The following is a 24,664-nucleotide window of genomic DNA, read 5'->3' as shown; positions in this document are numbered from 1 at the left end:
GGGACACACAAACCCCTCCACCACGATAAGGTAGCGATTCAAGGAGGGTTGTTAATCATTGACCTGAATATTTTTGCTGATTTTTAAGCTTACTAACTGAGCGTAATGCTGCATTTGAATGCTTTGAATGGTCGTGATCATAAATTACGTGGCTTTTTTCCGCAGGCTCAGTACCCCAGCATACTGAGTCGAGCCCGAGGACAGGGGACGTTCTGTGCCATTGATGCCTGTGATGATGCCACACGTGACAGGATCATGCTCAAGGCCAGAGACAAAGGTATAAAGCATATCAATATATGGTGTTTTTCTTTTTTATGATGGCTCCTTTGGTTCAGTTTTGCACTCATGGAGATCATGGAAGACAAGTTTATGATATTTGCAAAACTAGACAATAATGAGGATAATCCTTTGGTTTTGCTAAGCCAAAGGAGTAAAGAAATTTACGATGTTGTCATTTCTGTTAGCAGTAACCTTAACTTATCTTTAATATAGCTGAAACTAATCAGCGAAGTCATCAAAGGAATCATATTTGAAAGTGCTAGATATCTGTCTGATATCTCTGTAAAAAACAATTATTGTTGTTCCATTTTGTTTCGTTGGCAGGCGTCCTCCTCGGGGGCTGTGGGGATCGCACAATCAGATTCCGCCCAGCTCTGGTTTTCAAGGAGTATCATGTGAACCTCTTCCTCAATATTTTTAATGATGTGTTGGCGCAGCACAAATAGATCCTTTCCAAAATCCTTCTAAAAATATACAATCCTGAGTTAAATCAGAATGGGGGGAAACGTAACTCTGGACAGTTTAAGAACAGAGAAGCACAATCTAAACAAAATAAAATTCAACTAGCCCTGAGCTACAGCTAAAAGAAGGCTAGTTGTAGTAAATGCAAATTTTGTAGAATGTTCATGTTTCTGAAAATTAAATCTGTTAAAATAAGCCTAGAATCTTTTTAAATAAAGATTCATTTCTGTTCATGTACATGTATTCAAGTCTGGTTGAAGTTACTTTTTCCTGGAAAACAACTCCTTAAAGAAAACAGTTAAACAATTTGTCTTTGTACAGAAATGTTGGCCAGTCTGCTCTGGAGATGATGAGACATCACGCAGCTGTATTTTCCAAAATCTCGCCATTATAACTTATACTGAAGTATTTCATTTCACATTCACATAAAAAAGTGTTGGTTTTTACGTCAAATTAAAGTGCTCTCTAAAGCTAACGTTAGTTGTTTTTTTGTGGCACTGTTCTGCTTAATTTCTGGAATCGGGAAACATAAAGTTTGCTTTATTCTTAATCTGGCCTAAAAACACTCTTGTTTTGAATATTACCAGGGAAAATATCCCTAATATGTAAAACATTAAACCTTTTTACATTTATGAATTGAGATATATGAGATTCAGAAGTACGACTGCACATGTGGTTGTAATTCTGTAACAATTACTATAGCAATAAACACAATAAATGTCTTAACTCCTAATGAACTTTAGTTGTTGACTCATAGTGTTGCATAAAGCTGCTTTTAGTGCTCAAATGCAAGAGTCGCCTCACTGCATACATTCATCCTGCCACGCACCTATCCTGGATACAGAGTACAGTGTCAGTGCTGACTCTCTGTATGAACACAATCAATCTAAACTGTCCGTTAAAACTGTCCATAATGTTATGACTATTGTGTTGCTCTTAATAGTAATAAACTTGAAATGATGTAGCCAAGAAAATGTCACTCTTAAATAGACCATGAAAATGTCATAGATAATTTAGTGCCTGCATGTTATTTCAGTGTAACATTTTTTATGCCCTCTGCTCAAATGAGAGCCTTGGTAACACCATTTACTTTACTCTTAAAGAAAAAGAGCTTCATTGTTGCTGCTTGACATTTTATGGAAATATGGTTACATTTTGTTTTCAAGACTCTCTTGTTTTTGATTTCATTTAATACTTTTTATTTGTGACATTAGGGTGTACTTTGCTTTACTCTGTGTCACCTGGGATAGGCTCGAGACCGATGTCATCCTATTTGGGTTTTAAGTACATTACACTTTGCATAAAACCATTTCTGAGTCTGACACATGACAAACAAGGTAATGTGCTCACAGTCATTGATTCAAAATAACATATTAAAAAGTTAAAGCATAAACACTTTAGCAAATACTAAACCCGTACAATCATTATGCTACTATCTACACTGTTTACACATAGAACAAAACAGACCCAAGTAAAAGTTTACTGTAGCTAGATAAGCTATTTTGTTAAGGGGGAGTTGAACTTAACGCACAGGTCTATTACAGAGGGTGGTCAAAAGCACACATTAGTTTCAATGTGAAGCTGAAATAAATTACCAAATAACTTTAAAGCTGAAATTCTTTTGACATATTTGGCATTTTAATTTTTTAAAGTCTGCTTCTGTAGAACGTCCTCAGTAGTAGCAAATGTTCCATGCAGCTTTTAGGCAAGTGTTAGGAATGTGATTCATGTCTTTTCTAATTATGTCTTTATTGTTTACCTATTAGAACGAAATACAAATAAACAATATTTCTTCTCCTTTTTTACATTTACGTTGCATAAATTTTACCCCTCTTAATGTAGTGAATTAAAAAACAGTTCACAGGGTCAGATCATCATCCTACACTTAATACTGAACATACATGAAGGTTGGGTTGTAGGGTGTCTCCTAATATGATGGTGATTTAGACAATGGTGCCTGTCTTCTTGTTGTCAGGCATTATATGGAGGATCTGTGATAATCTTAAAAAAAAAAACCCATTTACACTAAATACTTGCACTTGTGATTTAATATTGATGGTCTTTGATGTAATTATTATAGATTGTTGTCTATAAAATATTCTGTCCATGTACTGTGATTAATAAAGTTTTGAGAAACTTGAGTTTTTGTTTCTGTTGAAAGGTTTTTGACCTAATAAAAATCATAGAACTGTAAATGGACTGATAGGTTATGGTATTCAGCTAGGTGTCATTCAAATCTGAAAAAACAAAGAAAGAAAAAAAAACGTGCCCCTCAGAATTATTTTTCATTTTAAATGTGCAAAAACTTTTAAAAGGGAACTCACAGCTTAAAATATGCCACCAGCTCCAAAAATAATAATCATTTAAGGCTGAATTATACTAAATACTTAAAGTTTTATTTAACTGTGTTATATACGCTATGACACTAATCCTATATTACACTGAATTTCTGTACTCAATATATACTAACAAAGTGCTATCATTTAAGCTGTCATATTTTATTTTCTACAGGTGAAACTCTGAAAAATTACAATATCATGCAAACGTTCATTTATTTCAGTAATTCGACTTAAAAGGTGAAAGTATGATAATTGTTATAGTCTTGATGGTTATGGCTTACAGCTTATGAAATCCCCAAATTCAAAAGCTCAGAAAATTACATGAAATCAATAAAACAAGAATTTTAAATACAGAAATGTTGGACCTCTGAAAAGTATAATCATGCATATGTTTGGGTCCCTTTTGCATGAATTACTGCCTCAGTGCGGCGTGGCGTGGATGCTCTCAGCCCGTGGCACTGCTGACGTGTTATGTGAGCAGCCTTCAGCTCTTCTGCATTGTTCGGTCTCATGTCTCTCATCGTTCTCTTGGCAATGCGCCATAAATTCTCTGTGGGGTTCAGATTAGACGAGCTTGCTGGCCAATAAGCATCATAATCCCATGGTCATTGAACCAGGTTTTGGTACTTCTGGTAGTGTGGGCAGGTGCCAAGTCCTGCTGGGAAATGAAGTCAGCATCTCCATAAAGCTCGTCTGCAGAAGGAAGCATGAAGTGCTCCAAAATGTCCAGGTAGATGGCTGCGTTTACTCTGGACTTAAAAGCACACTATCACTCACTATGTGTTAATAGACCTCTCTGCATTGAATGATACTTGTTATTGATTTCTGGCTCTCTTCCGTAGCATGTCTTCTATCCTGTCACCCCAACCGGTCGCAGCAGATGGAGTTTTTCCTTCCCACTGTCCACAAAGTGCTTGCTCATAGAGGGTCATATGATTGTTGGGTTTTTCTCTGCATGTATTATTGTAGGGTCTTTCTTACAATATAAAACGCCTTGAGGCGACTGTTGTGATTTGGCGCTATATAAATAAAACTCAATTGAATTGAATTGGATCAGCACCAGCAGATGACATGACTTCCCAAATCAGCACAGACTGTGGAAACTTCACGCTGGACTTCAAGCATCTTGGACTGCGTACCTTTCCATTCTTTCTCCAGACTCTGGAATCTTGGTTTCCAAATCAGGTGCAAAATTTGCTCTCATCAGAAAAGAGGACTGAGCAACAGACCAGTTCTTTTTTCTTTAAGACGTTTCTGACATTGTTTGCTGTTCAGGAGTTGCTTGACAAGAGGAATATGACATTTGAAGCCCATGTCCAGGATCTGTCTGTGTGTGGCTGCTCTTGATGCACTGATGTCCAACTTCTTTTGCAATTACCGTTTGAGGTTTCCTCCTTATGGAGGCTGTCAGTGATGGTTTTCTGGTACAACTGTCATGTCAGCAGCCTTGATTGTGACTCCTACTGGACCAGACTGAGAGACCATTTAAAGGCTCATGAATCATTTGCACCATTTGCAGGTTATTAGATTAATTAGCTGATTAGAGAGTGACACTTTGAGCCTAAAATATTGAACCTTTACACAATATTCACATTTTCTGACCTTTTGAATTTGGGGTTTTCATAAGCTGTAAATCATAACCCTCAAAATTATAACAAATAAAGGCTTGAAATATCTCGCTATGCATGTAATGCATCTATATGATATATTAGTTTCACCTCTTAAGTTGAATTACTGAAATCAATGATTTTTGCATGGTATTGTAATTTTTTCGAGTTTCACCTGTAGCAGCCTAAGTTTGTCTAACATGATCGTTTTCTTTTTTGTTTGTTTGTTTTTGTTTTTTTCGTGCACGCGCGCACTACGTCTCCCTAACCACTTCCGGGAAATAGGGCGTATGTGAACCACATGACGATCCCTCGCCTCGATTCCTCGACGGGAGCGAATGATGGTTAATACGTGGACCGTTTGCATGACAACGTGGCGGTAAGAAGCCAATAAGAACTTGCCTTGAAACGTTTCCCTCCCGCCCCGCCTCCATACTTTGACGAACTTTTTATTGGTTAGAGTTTTCTTTAAGGCACTGATGATTGGATAGCTGTGTATCTAAACCCGCCCAATTGCCATTGTTATTTAAAGTTAGCGTTTGCCAACGCGGACTGTTTCTGGAGTGACCCTCTACCTGTATATTGTAAAAAGTGGCGCAACAAAGCTGGTGAGTTCATCTTTTTCTTGCATGTAAAAAGTGATGTGTGGTGTATGACAGAGCTTTTGTGTATTTATTCTATCAGAACTTTAAAAATGAATTTCAATGTTAAGAGAGCGAGAAAGTGATTATGGATGCTTTTACCTCATGATGACATGAATCGTTTACTGTGATTTGACGCTGCGGATACCAGATTTTTCTTTTTTCATCAGTGTCAATAATGCATTGTTGCTCCTGAACTATTTAGCTTGCAGACGACTGTTAAAGCAAAGAAATAAACAAGAATGACCAGCTCAGAAAAAATGCTGGGAAAAGACTGAAGAACTCAAATTGTATGTCAGTAAAATGAGTTGTACTTATTTTGTTGAATGAAGTACAGTCTTCAAATGTTGTTGGTTCTTCGTTGTCTCCTATTCATTTATATCCCTGTGCATTTATAAATATCATATATATATATACAGTGGGGCAAAAAAGTATTTAGTCAGCCACCGATTGTGCAAGTTCCCCCACTTAAAATGATGACAGAGGTCAGTAATTTGCACCAGAGGTACACTTCAACTGTGAGAGACAGAATGTGAAAAAAAATAATCCATGAATCCACATGGTAGGATTTGTAAAGAATTTATTCGTAAATTAGGGTGGAAAATAAGTATTTGTTCACCTCAAACAAGGAAAATCTCTGGCTCTCACAGGCCTGTAACGTCTTGTGTAAGAAGCTTTTCTGTCCCCCACTCGTTACCTGTATGAATGGCACCTGTTTGAACTCATCATCTGTATAAAAGACACCTGTCCACAGCCTCAAACAGTCAGACTCCAAACTCCGCCATGGCCAAGACCAAAGAGCTTTCGAAGGACACCAGGAAAAGTATTGTAGACCTGCACCAGACTGGGAAGAGTGAATCTACAATAGGCAAGCAGCTTGGTGTGAAAAAATCAACTGTGGGAGCAATCATCAAAAAATGGAAAACATACAAGACCACTGATAATCTCCCTCGATCTGGGGCTCCACGCAAGATCTCATCCCGTGGGGTCAAAATGATCATGAGAACGGTGAGCAAAGATCCCAGAACCACACGGGGGGACCTGGTGAATGACCTGCAGAGAGCTGGGACCAAAGTAACAAAGCTCACCATCAGTAACACACTACAACGGCATGGAATCAAATCCCGCAGCGCCAGACGTGTTCCGCTGCTGAAGCCAGTGCATGTCCAGGCCCGTCTGAAGTTTGCCAGAGAGCACATGGATGATACAGCAGAGGATTGGGAGAATGTCATGTGGTCAGATGAAACCAAAGTAGAACTTTTTGGTATAAAGTCAACTCGTCGTGTTTGGAGGAAGAAGAATACTGAGTTGCATCTCAAGAACACCATACCTACTGTGAAGCATGGGGGTGGAAACATCATGCTATGGGGCTGTTTTTCTGCCAAGGGGACAGGACGACTGATCCGTGTTAAGGACAGAATGAATGGGGCCATGTATCGTGAGATTTTGAGCCAAAACCTCCTTCCATCAGTGAGAACTTTGAAGATGAAACGAGGCTGGGTCTTCCAACATGACAATGATCCAAAACACACCGCCCGGGCAACAAAGGAGTGATGTAAGAAGCATTTGAAAGTCCTGGAGTGGCCTAGCCAGTCTCCAGACCTCAACCCCATAGAAAATCTGTGGCGGGAGTTGAAAGTCCGTGTTGCTCGGCGACAGCCCCAAAACATCACTGCTCTCGAGAAGATCTGCATGGAGGAATGGGCCAAAATACCAGCTACTGTGTGTGCAAACCTGGTAAAGACCTATAGTAAACGTTTGACCTCTGTTATTGCCAACAAAGGTTATGTTACAAAGTATTGAGTTGTATTTTTGTTATTGACCAAATACTTATTTTCCACCCTGATTTACGAATAAATTCTTTACAAAACCTATCATGTGGATTCATGGATTTTTTTTTTCACATTCTGTCTCTCACAGTTGAAGTGTACCTCTGGTGCAAATTACTGACCTCATCATTTTAGGTGGGGGAACTTGCACAATCAGTGGCTGACTAAATACTTTTTTGCCCCACTGTATATATATATATATATATTGCACTTTCAGCTATTGTTTTTTATTTCTTGAGTAGTGTACGTGTGTTTTGTAATAGTGTATTGTGTGTTATACTTTGTGCTGTGTTCTCTCATATGGTCTGTGCTCTCCATGTGAATTTGACTTTTTGTCTTCTCTTCACCCCCTGAAGTCAGTTATGATGCTGCTGAATTCATTAGCATCGCTCTACTTCCTGGCCGCTGTTGCCTTTGCTGTGCCTGCTCAGGAGAAGCGCATCCATCACCAGCCTGATCTGAGTGACCACGCCCATGATGATGCTCACAGTTTCCAGTATGACCATGAGGCCTTCCTGGGTAAAGAAGAGGCCAAGACCTTTGACCAGCTGACTCCTGAGGAGAGCAAAGATAGATTAGCGTAAGTTGGACATACTATCACAGATTTTCTAAACTATTCAGTTCTGCCTCAGGGGCGGCTCTAGAGAAATCTTATTCTGATTTCAATGGTGTGGCGAAAAATAAAAGCCATTTCTTCACACATATGCATGTGTTAAATTCCCTAATATGTATTACATATATTACATGGTAAAATACATCAAATGCAGTAAGTATGCACATGTTTTGTATAAAACGTGTATACTTACTTAGTCTGTAACTTTCTTAATGGTTTTAAACCAAATAATGAAACATTTCAGTTACATGAAAAAATATAATTTTGACTTTATTTACTGTATAAATAAAAATACCTACGTATAAAATTCAGAAAGATACACAATATGAGGTGGATACAAGTCTAACTTAAGTTTTACACTCACATTCACCTAAATATACACAAAATGTCAGAAATCTGCACTGCAAATGGATGATTTTTCACCAGATATTTAAACCTAATTTTTCATAATTTATTGACTTTAAATTTATATTCAATGTAAATTGTAGCTAGGCTCTAAGGCATAAAACTAGGCTGATACTAATGTGTTAATCTAACTGGAGCTTTCGATTCTGTGTAATAATGAATGAATGACAAACTTATAGCTGTTCTGTCTAAGTATGCACCATTTCAGAATTTTTACCATTCGATGAAAGTACCCTGAGACGATTAAAGAATGTGCCTCTAGTCAAAATGTAATTCCCATTTCAAAAAACAGTTACAGAATCTCTAATACTGTATCTAATATCTAATATGTTACAGTCCATGACAAAGTGGCTACAATAATTTGGTTGAATCTAATAAAGAAGCATGAAGCTTGCATGTTTTCTTTATGCCTCCATGGGTACTCCAGCTTCCTCTCACAGTCGAAAGACGTCAGTGTTTATAATCCAGTGTTATTTGAATTTTGTCATGGGTGTAACATACTGTATTGGTGAATGTAGCCTGTGGTCTAAAGCATTTCAGCACTTAGTAAGACTCATTACCCAGTTCAGACTAGAATTTCACATACTCCACATTGACTAGAGCCCAAATAGGACAGTTGGATATAAAAATTAGCATTTGATACAATAGTCTGGACACTAGACATAATCATGACTTGAAACTTCTCCATCTCCCTTCACAGGAAGATAGTGGACCGTATCGACACTGACAAGGATGGCTACGTCAGCCACGGAGAGCTGCATTATTGGATCAAACACCGACAGAGGAGGTACATCGAGGAAAATGTTAACAAACACTGGAAGGACTACGACAAGAACCAAGATGACAAGATAAGCTGGGAGGAGTATAAAAACACCACCTATGGCTACTATCTGGGTGTGTGTGAAACCTTAATAGTTCAATTTTTATTCTTTTCCTTTTTTCCCTATTTGATCAAATTTCCATAATCTCCTTTTCTGCCTGTTCCGCTTTTTGCTTTTAGTATCACCATAATAGTGGAAAATAAATGTTTTAATTACAGTAGAGACTAACATTGATTTCTGTAAATGGCACAGTGGATGAAGGGCGCAGTGTTGTTTAGCAAGTGGAAATGCAAATGATTCAAATTTCTAGAGTTAGGATTATTCCAACGCAAGTTCCATCCAAAGCCCAATCACTCGATCACTGATTGTTTTCTCTCAAAGTGAAGATTTACTTGTGTTTCCTAAAGTTTCTTAAAGTAGAGGCAGAGCCTTCAGCTATGAGACCTCTCTACTATACAACTAGCTCTAAGTATTTAGAAATATGCTGGGAAACATGTCACCCCTTTTCACTTCCTTTGTGTTTATACACCACTACTGCTTGTCATTAAATTTGGCCTTTTCTGTCCCATAGTTTGAGTTTTGTGTGCTTTACTACTTTTCTGTTTCTCGTCAACCAAGTGCCAGTGGATTGTCCACACCCAAAAGACAATGATGTGCTGAAAATGAATCTTTTCTTTTCTTAGGAGAGGAGTTTGATGATATTGATGACAAGGAGACTTATAAGTCCATGCTCAAAAGAGATGAAAGGCGCTTTAAGACGGCTGACCGAGACAGTGATGGCATTGCCACACGTGAGGAGTTCACTGCCTTCCTTCACCCTGAGGAGTTTGATTACATGAAAGATTTGGTAATTCAGGTAAAGCCTACTACTGATTACCGGGATGTAAATGTAAATGGGGCAAATTGTGTCTATCACTTGATTTTTAATTTGTGAAAACTGAATGATATTCTTATGCAGGAAACTGTGGAGGACATTGATAAGAATGGGGACGGGAAGATCAACTTAGAAGAATACATCGGTAGGTTACTTACTTGACTATTTGAGCAGCTACTCTCTGCACTGGAGGCTGTCAGTCCTAAATGTGTGTATTATTCTTGTTTCACAGGTGATATGTACACAGCCGAGGATGGGGAAAGTGAGCCTGACTGGGTCCAGACAGAGAAGAAACATTTCTCGGAGATCAGGGATACCAATAAGGTAAAAGATCCTTAGTTCTTCAAAATGAAACAGATTTTTTTCATTAAGAAAAATAATACCTATAAACACAGTTATGGTACCAATTTGACATAAACCCATAAAAGTAAAAGGATTCGTTTCAGCCTCAAAAAAAATGGTCACATTACTTACATTGAGATAATTGTTGATGTGAATTGGCACTATATAGATAAAATGGAACAGGCAATGGCTACATTGCTATAACCACTAGCATTTTCCAAGGTTTTTGGGTTGGTCCAACTTTAAGAAGCTGCTACTCCTGGTAGCAGATTCTCAGTGCCACTTAGGAGGTTTTAGACTGTTACGGTTACTTTTAAATGTTCTCTCTGTGTTTAGGATGGGTACCTGGATGCTGACGAAGTAGGACAGTGGGTTTTGCCTGGAGAGGTTGACCATGCTGACAATGAAGCCAAACATTTGATCCACGAGACAGACACTGACAAGGTAGACTAATCATTGTTTAAATTCTTTTAATTCTGGTAGCTTTTTTTCTGGCTTTATTTTGACATTAAAAACCAGAGCAATTACGTTTATTTACCAGTTCATTTTTCCAACAATGTAGGTGTAGCCGACGAAAATACAGCACTTTATTTGGTCCGTCATGAAAAATAGTGGCAGCTGCCAAACATATTTCCATGTAAACAATAGCATTGTGCAAAATTCTTGAGCCCCTTCTTATATCCGTGTATTTTGTTTCCAAGACTTTCTTGTACATGTTAAAGGTGGTGTTGAACAATACTTCTTCAGGCTTCCTGAAGGTCTTTCAAAGTTTGTCTTTGAAAATGATCAGGTACAAAGACTGGGTTTAAAATGATTGAAAAAGTGGAAAGGTGATTGTCAAAAGCTGTCCTTAAGGAAGAGAAACAGGGGAAACCAAAGTAGTATAATTAAAAGCTAGTGGCAATTCAATTTATTTATACAGAACCAAATCACAACAACAGTCGCCTCAAGTCACTATATAATCAACAACCAACCCCCTATGAGCAAGCACTTTGGCGACAGTGGGAAGGAAAAACTCCCTTTTAACAGATAGAAACCTCCGGCAGAACCAGGCTCAGGGAGGGGCGGGGCCATCTGCTGCGACCGGTTGGGGAGAGAGAAAGAAGACAGGATAAAAGACATACTGCGGAAGAGAGCCAACAACAGGTCTGAATGATGAACCCAAATTTGAAATGATTGATTCAAGGTGTTGTCAGTATGTGTGGAGGAGATCAAGAGAGAGGTAAAACAGTGAATAGCCATCTGTAAAACAATACAGTCTGTTATGGTTTCAGAATGAATATGAGCCAGTGGTGTTAACAATCTTGTCAAACTTGGTGAAATAATGAACAGTCAAGTTTTGATCTGCCATGCATTTTGGAAAGTGTGATGGCAACAGCTTCATTTTCCAGCATGACAGCGATGACAAACACACTGCATACCTGAATAGAAAAAAAACACACAATGGAGGCCTATCAGTATCAGTGGACTGGCCTCCCCAAGAGCCCAGACATTAACATTAAAGAAGCAGTGTAGGATTGTCTTGATAGAGAACACAACATCAAAAGAAGAAGTTTGGAATCTCCTTCAGGAAGCCTGGAGAATTGCTGCTTAAAGAAATGACAAGAAAACTTGCCTGAGAGTGTTAAGTTTCTTTTGAAGAATAAATGACTTGCAGACTAGAACTGTACAGTCTGTTTTTACCTGTATATGCTGTACAGAGTGATTTTGTATGCTCCCCTAACCCCTAACTACAGTGTCACTCAGAGAGACGTAGCTTGATCAGAAGGACTTTGAAGGAATACCCTTTTCGGTACAGGGTGTATCGAAAAGCTATAGACCAAAGTAATGGATTTAGAAGCTTGAACTAAATTTTAAAATTCATAGTTACACATGATGTTTTAGATACACATCAGTTTTATTTATAAGGCACCAAATGACAACAAGAGTTGGAATTTATTTTAAACAGTAAAGACCCTACAATAATACAATGCAAAAGTTACAATGTTCACAAGTACTCAGTGCGTCCCCATTAGTGTCCCCTTGGGAAGACCATATGATAGTCTTACTCGTGTCATACTTTTGCAGGCATGTCTGGAGTCATTGTTACTCCTATGCTACCTACTGGCAACCATGTGATACCCTCAAACCCCCTCTTTCTAACAGTACATATTACAATCATTACTGGTGAACGTTTGTGCAATTCAAGCACTTTGAAGTTGGTTTAATTCTTTTTGATCATTTCCATGTATTTTGAATTTTTAAATAAATTGCTGCACCTGTTTCCCTTTACTTTTTCCAGCAAAATATAAAGAATGAGCGGTGGCTCAAGACCTTTGTACAGTACTGTAATAAGTATAAGAGTTCCAGCATTTTGGAGAGTTTGGTCAACACAGTGCTAACTTAAAATCACTTGTCTTTGAAATAATTGTGTTAATTTTGGATTAATTATTAACAAGCTTCTTTCTGTCTCTTGCTTTCTTCATTACTCCTTCTTTTCCTTCTCTCACTCAAACTACTAAATCAATGAAACCAATGGATGGAATCTGGTGACCAAACAACAGGATGAGAGAATAACCAAGAAGGAGATTCTAGCCAACTGGAACATGTTTGTGGGCAGTCAGGCTACCAATTATGGTGAAGACTTAACGAAGAAGCACGATGAACTTTGATGAAAATGTAGCTATGGGGATATCAGAGTAGGCGTGGGACTTGGGTCTGGATTATGCTGTTTTAGTTGTGTAATCAATAATGTTCTTATAACAAAAGCAGCATGTCAAAATTTGCTATCAAATGTTTGTCTGAGTGTGTGGATGGGAGGGTGTGGGAGAGATTAAAGTCTTCTTTTTCTACAATTGTACTTATTATTCTTTAGTCACATTATGATTTAAATTATTACAAATATAATTGTCAGAGTTGTTCTCGAATTGTGTAAGAGATGTTGCTGGTTTCTGCCTTTTTCGTGATTAAGTTTAGAGTTGCAGTGTGTAAAGGTAGAGTGTTCGCCCCATGTTTGGGGGTTGGGGGTTCAAATCCACCGAATGGCTACCCTGAAGTACCCCTGAGCAAGGTACCGTCCCTACACACTGCTCCCCGGGGGCTGGATTGGTGGCTGCCTACTGCTTCACTGAGTAAATGGGTTAAATGCAGAGAGTAATTTCCCTACAGGGGATTTATAAAGTATACAAAAAACATATTACTGCTAGATGACAGTAAGTTGCAGATTGTAGTCAACTGAATTATTTGTGTATAATCCTAGCTACGGTGGCTGCTGCAGGACAAATATGTTTTAGCCAATTAGCCAAAAATAACATTTAGACTGTACACCATAATGGCTGTGGCCGGCCACTTTCCTTTTTCTCAATCGCAGCCAGTCAGCACGTTTGTACACACTACAAGGTCAAAACATTAGTGTTATCATTTTTGTCTATCACCCACCATTTCAGACAGAGATTCAGTTCAATCTTATTTACAGCAAAAGTTGCCTCAAGGTGCTTTATATTGTAAGGTAGAGCCTACAATAATCAGAATGAGAAGATCTGAATTATCTGGGTAGCAGACCATCATTTGCATTAGTAAATTTTAATAAAAGATTATTTCCATCGTTCACATCCATTACAAACAGATGCATTCCTCTGGAGAGGGACATGCTGAAATTATGACTTATAATTTTACAGTATTATGGTATCAAACTGTTTTCTGTAGAGTACAGTTTAAGCTAAGTAGTCTTCAACACGGCAGATGACTATGTCATGAACATTAAAGTGCACTGGCTTATTTCAATAAATGCCATTCAGTAATAAGCAGCTTAGAAAAAAGTGTCAAAGTGTTTAATGTATTTCTTTGCAAAAGACAATACAGTGAAGTGAGGAAGCATGGCAACTAGCTCCACCAAGGGTTAAATACTTTGGCACAAAAACCAGTATTGCTCTTTCTTATTGTTTCTACACATACTTCCCTACTAAAGACTATTTGCTACTGTATTGATGTACAGTAATAACCCCCCCACCCCCAACTATCTACTATGTCAGTAGTAACAGTGAAATTGCCTGTCAGTTAAAAGCAAATATAAACATGTTCTCAAAAGAGATTTAGTTGAAAGAAATAGAATGCATACATACTCTAAATCTTGTGTCATATTCGCACGTCATGAAGATTGAGATTTTGCTCCAGATCGACTTCACAGCATCACACAGCTGGCGCAGATTTGTCAGCTGTACATCCAAATTTCCCCTTCTACCAAATACCAAAGTTGTTCTGCTCTAAGTGAGATCTGAGGACTGGAGTATACTGGAGTATATTGGAGTACAGCATTTATCCAGGTCCATTTGTAGCCTCAGTTTCCTGTTCTTAGCTGGTTGATCTGCTTTAAGGTGCAGTTGAGTGAGCGGTGAGAACTGACGTTCGCTGGATATTTCCTCTTTTTTAGACCATTCTTCATAAACCTGAGAGTTGGGAAAGCGCCCTGTCTGGCATCAACAATCGCCACATTCAAAATCACATAAATCATATTCTACCCCATTGTGATTCTTAGGCTGACTTGGCCATGTCCACCTGCCTAAATGCTTTGTGTTGCTGACATGAGATTGGCCAACTGGTTATTTGCTTTAACAAACAGTTGAACAGGCATTACCAAATAAAGTGGCAGTTGAATGTATGTCATGTGACAGCAATATACATATACACTTGGACAATCGAGTAGTTGTGCTATATTCTCAGATTGTATACAGTTTTTTTCTCATGCATATAGTTTCAAACGTATCATTTTGCTTTTCTCAATTTCAGCAATTTTGTGAATTTTAAATAGATCTTTGAGATTTCATAATGTCCCGACCAATTCTACACAGCAGTGAAAAGAAAAATCAAGTCCAAACAAAAACACTGAAAGGAAGCCTTTTGGAATAATGTGCAGGATATGCTTTGCTAAAACTAAAATGTATTATTTGGGAACAGATGAGGTGATGCTTGTTTTGCATTAGTTTTTAATGTGTGTTGATTTGCAACATGAATTCGCATCCTTTGCCTTAATACTGAAAAAAAAACACAGGAACAGAGCGCTGCACAGTGAAGTTTCAAACTGAGCCTCCGCGGATATCTGGGAATGCTAATGTATCTCTCTGTACTGTAACATAATTATAACAATGTTCAAATAATCATATCTAATGAAGCGCTTGGTCAGTACACATTGTAAAAATGATTAGCCTACAAACATAATTTGTTCTAAAGTAAAGATTTTACTGTTAGACTCCATAAGAATATAAAGTATTCAGTTCAATTCAAATTGCGTCAAGCATCCCTCTACTTTGCTCATCAGGATGGCCGTCTGAGTCTACCTGAGATACTTGACAAGATGGACTTCATCAAGACCAGTACAATGACCGACTATGGAGGGATGAGGGTGGATGGCCGTGATGAACTGTGACTTCAGTTTGGTCCCATATAAAAATGTTTTACACAAAAATCGATGACTCGTGAATATTTTCTTATCTGAATTGATTCATCCTATACAAATTTAAAACACTTAAGGCCACACTTATCTTACAAAACTGACTCATCTTTAAACTGGGGTACATGTTTATTAGTAATACATTTTTATTCATAATTCAATTCTTTAAATTTTGTATACATTTTCTGAGCTACAGTGAGTGTTACAAGAAACTACTGTTTGAGTTTCTACAGAGTTTCATCTACTTTTTAGCCTTAGCAGGGCATACTCTCTTACTGCTTTCTCCACTTCACCCGAGGAAAGCGTGGGAAGTGGGGGTGTGGTACTGTGGTACTATGGAGACTGCAGGTTTGGACACAGCCCAGTTGACTGATTCACTAACATACACACAGTGACAAAAATGTCAAGAAAGCATGTTTCAAAGTAAGAACATTACTGTGCATATCTAAGTGAATGGGGCCCGATGTGAAGATCTCCATCATGAACAGTGAAGCAGCTCAAATTTAAACAACAACAGATCTGCTTAGAACAGGACTTCATGCATGTTTAGAGCACCCACTCAAGTTTGTCAGACAATGCATTGGATTGTAAATTTCATCTATGATATGAACACAATAAAAACATTGAGACATTGCTTTATTTATAACTAAACTTACCTGTAGTCCATAAAAGCTGAAAAAATGTAAATACGCTGGTACTTGTACATTTCTGCTCTGACTACTCAAAGCACTTTTCCTACAACACACACACTTTCATACAGCATATTTATGCACATCCTTACACTCGGCTAAGCATCAGGAGCAATTTGGAGATCAAAGACACTAAAGTGTGTGGACCACTAACCTTCTGATTAGTTCACAACCTGCGGTGCCTCCTGAGCACAAAATAAATCAAACCAAATAATAATAGTATGGATTTAAGCCTTAAATGCTGATTTATTTAAAGGAAATTGTTGACATTAATCTGTAAGAAACATTTGGATGGCAGTTTCAGCAAATCTGTGTTGTACAGTCAGCGGAAGCATTTTCCAGCAAAATAAAAATACATTCAGGAGGAAATACTGTCAAGCAAAAAGTCATAAGACATTATAAAGTAAGTTAGAAAGTTACAGAATGAGCACCACTGTGGAGTCTTCGGTCGCCTCACGCTTGCATCACTGGACGAGCCTCTTTGGCCGTGAGGTCAATCCCAGAACCTGCAAAGCCGGTTCCACCCTTTCAAAACACAAAGGACCACAGTACAGTTAAAGAGAGAAAAAGTCTCTGCTCCTCAAAAATCAGCTTTCAAACAGCGAACCACGTTTTCTGTGTCTGCCAGGTTGCAGCATGACACCTCTGATTTCTGAGTGACAGCAACAGAATTCATAACATTGGGATGAGTGTTCAAAAATAAACATTTGAAATCCTTTTTTTTTTTTTTAAAAACTGTTAGAATTATTTTTCACATACCCTCTGCAGTGGAATAATGTCTTTTTCAGAAAGTTTGTCTCCTGTCAGAGGATCAGTCATGTCCTTTCTGATCAACTTCTCCACACACTCCTGCGTCACCACAGCGCCCCTGAACACAAGGACACATGTCACATAGGGCTGTGCGATATGACCAAAATCTCATATCCCGATATAAGACATCTATCATCCCGATAACGATATAAATCACAAACATTTTACATTTTCTGAAAGTTCTGCGAATCTCGGGCAGCTCGACTTGCGTGAAGTGTTTCCAGCTGGGCGTCGTGTAGCTGGAGTCGAGTGTTTTAACCGATGCATGAAACTATACATTTTTAGACATAAGTTGTAACGGCCGCTTATTACACTTAGTATTTATTACACGGCGTGCTGCGGGGAAAAGCCTGTTCTAACGTTTGAGTTTAAGGTTTATTTTTTAGCACCTGACGGCTCTTTTTTGCTTCTCATCTGTAAATACTCTGCATACTCTTTCACGTGATTCAGTTTATTTTGAAAAGTCTCAACAGGATCTTGAGCTTTATTCTGAAAGGTTTATGTGGAAAATAAACAAGCGGACACGTAATGGTTTTACCGTCGTTGTTGCTAACGACAACACATAAAAACAGGTGCTTGTCCGTCCTTAGCGTGGTTATATTATAAGAGAAAGAGAGAACTTTAAGAAATGAATATAGCCACTACAGTGACCATCAAAACGATGAAAAGAGTTTATTTTGCGACACCACGAAACAAACGATAGTGTAAAATGAAACGATAGATGTTTTTATATCGTCATCCGATATATATGGTTATATCGAACAGCCCTAATGTTACATATCCCCTCACACTCCAGAGAACATTGGACCCCATTTACTAACATTAGGGTGGAAATGATTTTATCCTGTGCAAAACATACATTTGTGTTCAAAATTTCTGTCTGATTTATGAAAGACGTGTAGCAGCTGATTCTGTTGTAACTCGGAATTGTTCGTAACCAGCAGCCATGTGAAAACTCCACACAATTTGCACACTGCCCTGCCCACATTTCTCGATATAAAGAAACACGTTGACAATGTTGTAGGAGAGAAGCCTGACTGTAGAAAATTGAATAACAGGAACCCGAGGTTTAAGGAGAAAGAAGTACAGACGCACGGTCTGTCATGGTCAAGAGAGAGCTGAGCGTTAAAACCAAAGTGTTCAATGATCCCCCAGACAAGCAGATTTATGAAAAACCCTTATAGACGAGGGACGGAGGTTGCTGAGGACAGGTGGGACTGGGCTTACTGGTATTAATTTGTAGTAGTAAAAGTAATTTTAAAGACTTGTGCTCTAATTCTCAAGGCAGCCAGGCTGTCATTTGTTGGTACGCATGGTCAGAGGGACTTCTAAATTTGTTCATAAACAAATACAGGTGGCACTCACGATGGTCGAAGAACAGCACAGGGAACACTGTTGCCCAAGACGTCTTTGGTCACTGTACATATGTACCTGTCCTGGAAAGAAATGACAAAATTATACAGCCTCAAGACAAAGTCAAGTTACACACACACAACTGTTAAAAGGAGCTGCCATAGAGAAAGCTAACATCTTCCTGTGTGAATCTTCTAATTCAAATTCTGACTATACCTGCTTTGTTTATTCTTCAATTTAAATAACTTGTATTCACAGCTACAAAGAAGCGTGTAATGTAATGTTTTAGAAAAACATGCTAACAGCTACCAAGTCTGAGGGCTTGCATATATGAGATAACATTTCTGATGCTCTAAGCCTGACAATCTATTTCTGTGTGCTGAGTAAACTGACCTGGCGGGTGAGCAGGGCAACTCGATCCAGACTTGGGTCCAAGGGGGTGAAACGCACTGTGATAAGCTCATTCATCTTAATGGGTTTTCCAGACATTGGACATAACACAGTCTTGCTCTGACAGATGTTAGAGATGGACAGAAAAGTGCAGCCATTACAAAATTATGCCATTACATTTTTAATAACTACTTCCCATAAATACTCAAATTTAGCAGTAAATATATTTGAGTAAGCGTAGTCACTAAGCTGTAGGAACTCTGTGACACCCTAAGATGTTTCCACATGATCATGATGTCAGGTCAACCTGACATTGGCCTCTGAAAGAGGGTCAACATCAAAAAGAGGAACGCAGAGTAAACATTCATACACTAAAACACTGACTAATAAAGTAAACAGGTAAACCTGGCAAACACACACAAATCTGGCCCACTTGTGCTCCAAGGTCTATTACACCAGCATTTTTAAGTAATTTCATGGCGGGTAGTTAACAAAGAGGTGTTCCTGTTTCTCTTTCACCGGTCTGTTTAAAAAAAACCCCCAAAAAAACCCAGTGTAGCTCAACTCCTTCCTCGGCATGAGAAACATCATCAGTCACTCACTGGTTTCTTGAGAGCAGTGGGCTTGGCCTCTGGTGTCAGTGAGGGAATCCAAAAACTGGGCAGGCTCTGGCTGGAACTTGCAGCTGTGGCAGCACTGGATAATTCTCCAGGGCTGCTCTGTGTCCCGTCCTTCTCACTTCCAATGTTCTTACCTGAAAAAAAGAAAAAAGCAGTTTTGACAGAATTGTATTCATTATAAAAAATGTCTTAAAAAGAGTTTGGGTGCATTAAAACAACACAAGTGACGACAGCAGCAGCCATAGCGCAGAGTCTGTGGGGTAGAGTCTGAGCTTTGGTTTCTTCTTGTGGCCAACATCGTAAGGTATATTTTGACAGTCATGCACGCACCAGATGTGAAGGGGTTGATAGGTTTAGATACAATGCTGTTCTCCTTTGTTTTAAACCTCTCCACTCTCTCTCGCTCTTCTGACTTGGACTCAAGTTGGTTGCTGCTCCTCTGCGCCTGCTTCTGTTTCTCGTACGCCTGAAGAAATCAAGGAAGAAAATAAAGCCAAGCACTCACAGTTCTAGACAAGAGGCCATTATTTCTTAGAGAAAGCTCTTTCATATGTGTTGGCTGCAGTGTAGATTTTATGTTGTTTGTTTCATTGTTTACAGGAGTGACTATGAAGCAAGTTCAACATATCCAAGCTCTGTTTGGATTAGCTGGCTTAGCAAAGCCTAAAAAACCCAGTCGCAATGGCGCTCATCAACCTTCTTTTTTAAGTGCGCTCTTTCAGGGTCTGTGTGCACTTGTATAAAAAGTCATTTAACTTTTGTCCTGCACAAAATGCATCAACAGTTAATATTTTAAATAGAGTTTTTTTATGCTATATGCTGTGTAACATGTACAGCTGAACATTAGAGCTCTGAAACTTTAAACTTTAAAATTTACTCATTGTCTTCTGGTCTGATGTGGAAATCACCTTATTGCCAAAGTCAAATTCAACTTTCTACTCAGTATTTTTGGTATTAAATATCAAACAAGCTCTGTTAATTCTGTCTAATCAAAAATATCAAACATTTTCTACATCACCAAATGAATACATGTAGATTCCAGTGACAAATAGCACACAGCTCGGTCTGCATGGCTTTCTTCTTCAGTGTTAGTTACCCCGATGATTAAGCCTTGATTCATAAAACAAACCCCATGGTGTTTAGCTGTGGACGTGACAGTCCAAGCACCTGTGAGGAGTTAAGAACAGTTAAGTGAGTTACTTACTTTCATCTTTTTGGCAATCTGTGTCTTTTGGTGAAGAATATATTCAAGAATGGCCTGTTTTTCATAGAGGTATCCATCTGGACTGGTCACACAAACAGAAACATGACAGTGTTATACATATGCTAACATTAGATCGTATGCTTTAATGTGTGTGTGTTTATTAGAGCTTATTATAATTACTCATAGTTCAATTAAATATGATTAATAACTAATTAAAAATATATAAAGCTTGGGAGCTCAGGTCTATTTGTCAGAAACTGTAGAATGCTGTGGCACAGAACTTGACCACTAGGTGAAGTCTCCTGACCTGTAATAAGATGGAGTTGGTGTGTGTTTGCTGATCACTTGCAAGACTGCACGACTGCCAAACAAGCATGATGCCAGATCTGTTTGACCTGGCTAACTGTGGTAACTGGTTGATACCAAGGCTCCCTGGATTAGACGGACTAATTTCGTTTAAATTACAAAGGAAAAATCTTACAGTCTGATGTCTACAGTGAAAGAATCTGGTTGTTTTTTTGTGCTGTGGAGTCATTCTGCTGACGATGGTTTGGATTCATTTGTCCTATTATAAGAATAGGTCACTTGCAGTAAAGCCTTATTCACAAAAATACTACGCACATCTGGTGCACAAACCCACCATTTCAAATGCTTTTGTTACTAGTTTTTGACATTGTTGACATGTTTTAAACCTGCCACCACTGTGTTGCTTTTTGAGAACTTTTAGCCAAATTCACTTTGTTCTATTTATTTAAGTTCATTTTAACTGACTTCCTGTTTTAAAAGGTCTGGCAGTAATCAGGCCTGGTGTCACTAGGAGGGGAAATTACTTTTCCACGTAAGGCCAGGCTGGCTCGGAGAGACCCCCCCCCTCCATGATGAATGAAATCATTTAAAAGTTGAATATGTTAATATCAACTCTGGAGCTTCACAGGATTGCAAACACAGTTGTATTAAAGAATGACGGCTCCCCCTACAGACTTGTCACAGCAGCTCCTCCTGTTCTATTGCAAGTAGTTCACAATTTGCTCTGTAGCTAATAAAAAAAGCCGTGCAGAGTGTTGTTGTTAAATCAGTTCAGAACATTATACACATCCTGTACTATGTCACTGACACAGCCTCTTGCCTGTAGCTATCCATAAATATAATTTAGAATTCGTCTCCACCAAGAAACCACCTGATCACTCTGCTCCTCTCTGTCAGATGGTAGAGGTCTATAAAAACCAAACACCTAAAGACTACAGAACCACGTGACGTAAAAGAACTGAATTCATTAAAGAAACTGCGTAGTATGATCTAAGGTTCATTATAAATAAATTCATGAATGTATTCATTTATTAAGGCTGTTGAGAGTTTATATAAAATGAAAATTCCTTCCACATTTTTATATATAAAGGATAAAGGAATACCACTCTATTCAAAATTCTACTGTAATTATTCAGTTAGTGATGAACTGATCCCCTGTGTGCAGGTGTTTGTGTGTTGGAGTAAAAAACATACGTGACAACAGGATCCCGACAGGGCTGCAGGGACAGGCAGCAGCAGTCAAAGTCTTTGACTGCATCTCTGCCAAGTCGAACACTTTGCGTCCCGTAACCAGAGGCCGCTGAGCAGGATCAGAGTTAGATAATGACATGACTAGAGATTATACAGAAAATCATGTTCTCTTTCTGACCGGACTAATCTGAGAGAACAAAGACAAGAACTCGCAGCACTGAGGATGTCTCACCTGTATCCTTCTTCTTCTCGTGGTATGTGTAGACAGCTCCAGCTGTGCAGTTCTTTCCATGGCGAGTCATTGTCCTTCGGGTTTTTTCTAATTTAAATGACAAAATTCATAATTTGTCTCATATTTGGGAAACTATTTTGTTACAGCTGATGATATAAGCAGATATAGCTAACATTAGCTGTTATGCTAACATTAGCTGTTATTTCAAACTTCGAAAACACACTGCCAAACCAAACGATTGAAAAGAGGGCAACAGATAAAAAGAAACAAAAAGGCCAGTTGGGACTAAAAAAGCTTTACAAGCAAATTATTATTACCAGATCCGCTTAACAATCTTTTCTTAACGCAGACTACAGCCACACGCACTTCTTCCTCGTTCTATTTTCTTTTGTTCTTCTTCTCCGCGTTACTCGAACACTGTTGAGTGACCAGAAAACCACCCAAAAATGACACTAGCGCCGCCATGTGGAATGGAGTGGAATAGAATTTCTCAAGAAACAAAAATAACACACACAGACAGACACACTAAGGAAACCCCTCCTATGCTCTCAATCAAATTTGTCTGTCTTAGAATTTTGTTAATGTTCTTTTGTACTACAGCAAGTTAAAAAAAAAAAAGAACAAATTTAACTTCAATTTAAGTAGGCTCTTGATCCTCTGCTATCTTTCTCATATATCTGTGTAAGCTCTCAGTCATCCAGGTTTAAGGAGTCTGATATTGAACAATCTTGGTGTTTTTCTTTACTTGTTTTTATGGAGATTTCCCCCAAAACAATGATTAATCACTAATCACTTAATAACTATTGATAGACTGGTCTAATAAGTGGCCTTATTGAGAACTATGCATAGCTTGTCCTTATTTCACCAAACACGGTTACCAAGATGTGGCGATAGATAATTTTAAAAAAAAGCCACTAGGTGTCGCTATGGATGAGGGTGTCAGACTGTTTCAAAACCTCAATCCAAGTCCTGCACAGCTGCATAGAAAAGCCTCGCTTTGCCCATCCCTACTCGTGTGTTACTTCCATCATTAAGGATTTTTTTTTTTAAATTTCCATTAATTAGTGTCCATTACTCAGTTTTTGCCATTATAAACTTCAAGCACTCCACTGTAGCATTATCAGATGATCCTCTCTACTGGTCCTCTTGAATTTCCCCCATCCTTTATCAACATCATATTTTATATCTATATATATCCATGCAACAAAAAAAAAAACAACTTCTCTGTTACCTTTACACAGTTCTTTTTTCTTTTTTGTGTTTAATTTGATATGTACAGTTGATTAAATATGTAGTGAAAAAATAATGTTATCCATTTATGGACTTTTCTCTACATGATGTAGAGTTGTTGTTAATATTATAATGCTGTGCTGCCCACCACAGTTAAAACGTGTATTCTCCCCACATGGGCCATATCTATGTCCCTTCTCATGATCTCAATCAGGTCTGATTGAGATCATTTTGATTTTTTTGGTGTTGTTATTGGTTATACAAGTCACAACACCAAAAGATTAAAACCTGTAAAATCACACTTCAAAATTTGCTATCGCACTGCACTAAGCCCAGCCACAGTCTTTCCTATGAATTTCTCCTTTAGTCATATTTTTGAAATTAAACCCATGCAGCTATGATTAAAATAATAGCACTTGATGATGGGATGAATCCCCATTTGACTCTATGGCCTCCAGATCTTCTGACAACCTGTGACCACAGGGGTGCTTCTTCATATATAAAATCACTTAAAAGAGAACACACACACACACACACACACACACACATTTATATATACAACCATGAGGTCCATCTTCTGGTGACTGCAGGTGATGATTATCTGTTCTAACTTTTATTGCTATTAAAGAACACTCCTTTTAATTAGACTCTAATAGACTCTAATTATTAAATTGAGGTTACTGATGCATCACACAGATGAAATTAGAACTTGATTTTTAGCCCATAGTTTCTGTGTTTTGTTGCCTGGATATCACCAACGCTGTATAATATAATAACTTAAATGAAAAACTACATATGTGTTTTCGCAACACGTTCTCACTCCCAACTCGTCAAATGTGTGACGCATGGTCAGGCTCCCTCTGCTTCACTTATGGACGCTCAGGGTACCCCCCTCGCGTCGGGAATTGACGTGAAGGGTCCTCCGATTGAAGAGATTGCCGCGGAAGTGCCTGTTGTCGGTATATTTAGACATTTTCCAAATCACATTGTAGTGACGTATAC

General features: G+C 38.4%; 3 protein-coding genes across 3 annotated transcripts in view; 2 read left to right on the top strand and 1 right to left on the bottom strand.

Moving 5' to 3' along the window:
- Positions 1–2,882, top strand: part of abat (4-aminobutyrate aminotransferase) — a 33,175-nt gene extending 30,293 nt beyond the window's left edge. Inside the window, exons 15-16 of the mRNA XM_005738100.1 lie at positions 166–277; positions 604–2,882. Of these exons, the coding sequence (XP_005738157.1) occupies positions 166–277; positions 604–725 (234 nt within the window). The 3' untranslated portion in view covers positions 726–2,882. The remainder of the gene's footprint in view (positions 1–165; positions 278–603) is intronic.
- Positions 2,883–5,153: 2,271 nt separating this feature from the next.
- rcn3 (reticulocalbin 3, EF-hand calcium binding domain) lies at positions 5,154–13,046 on the top strand. The gene is made up of 8 exons (XM_005738099.2): positions 5,154–5,295; positions 7,514–7,737; positions 8,876–9,069; positions 9,680–9,852; positions 9,955–10,015; positions 10,103–10,194; positions 10,549–10,656; positions 12,756–13,046. The coding sequence occupies exons 2-8, from the start codon at positions 7,520–7,522 to the stop codon at positions 12,861–12,863; spliced, it is 954 nt and encodes a 317-aa protein (XP_005738156.1). The 5' UTR covers positions 5,154–5,295; positions 7,514–7,519; the 3' UTR covers positions 12,864–13,046.
- A 2,701-nt stretch (positions 13,047–15,747) lies between these two features.
- On the bottom strand, positions 15,748–22,862 carry nosip (nitric oxide synthase interacting protein). Its single transcript, XM_005738098.1, has 10 exons — positions 22,750–22,862; positions 22,433–22,519; positions 22,204–22,309; positions 20,704–20,785; positions 19,830–19,965; positions 19,482–19,633; positions 18,883–18,999; positions 18,502–18,572; positions 17,086–17,194; positions 15,748–16,851 (listed from the first exon to the last, which is right to left on the bottom strand). The coding sequence occupies exons 2-10, from the start codon at positions 22,500–22,502 to the stop codon at positions 16,780–16,782; spliced, it is 915 nt and encodes a 304-aa protein (XP_005738155.1). The 5' UTR covers positions 22,503–22,519; positions 22,750–22,862; the 3' UTR covers positions 15,748–16,779.
- Between the last annotated feature and the right edge of the window lie 1,802 nt (positions 22,863–24,664).

This window comes from Pundamilia nyererei, unplaced genomic scaffold, assembly GCF_000239375.1.
Source record: "Pundamilia nyererei isolate P.nyererei 1_Seehausen unplaced genomic scaffold, PunNye1.0 scaffold00081, whole genome shotgun sequence".
NCBI lineage: Eukaryota > Metazoa > Chordata > Actinopteri > Cichliformes > Cichlidae > Pundamilia > Pundamilia nyererei.
Note: the sequence above shows the minus strand (reverse complement) of the source record. Positions and strands in the feature narration are given on the sequence as shown.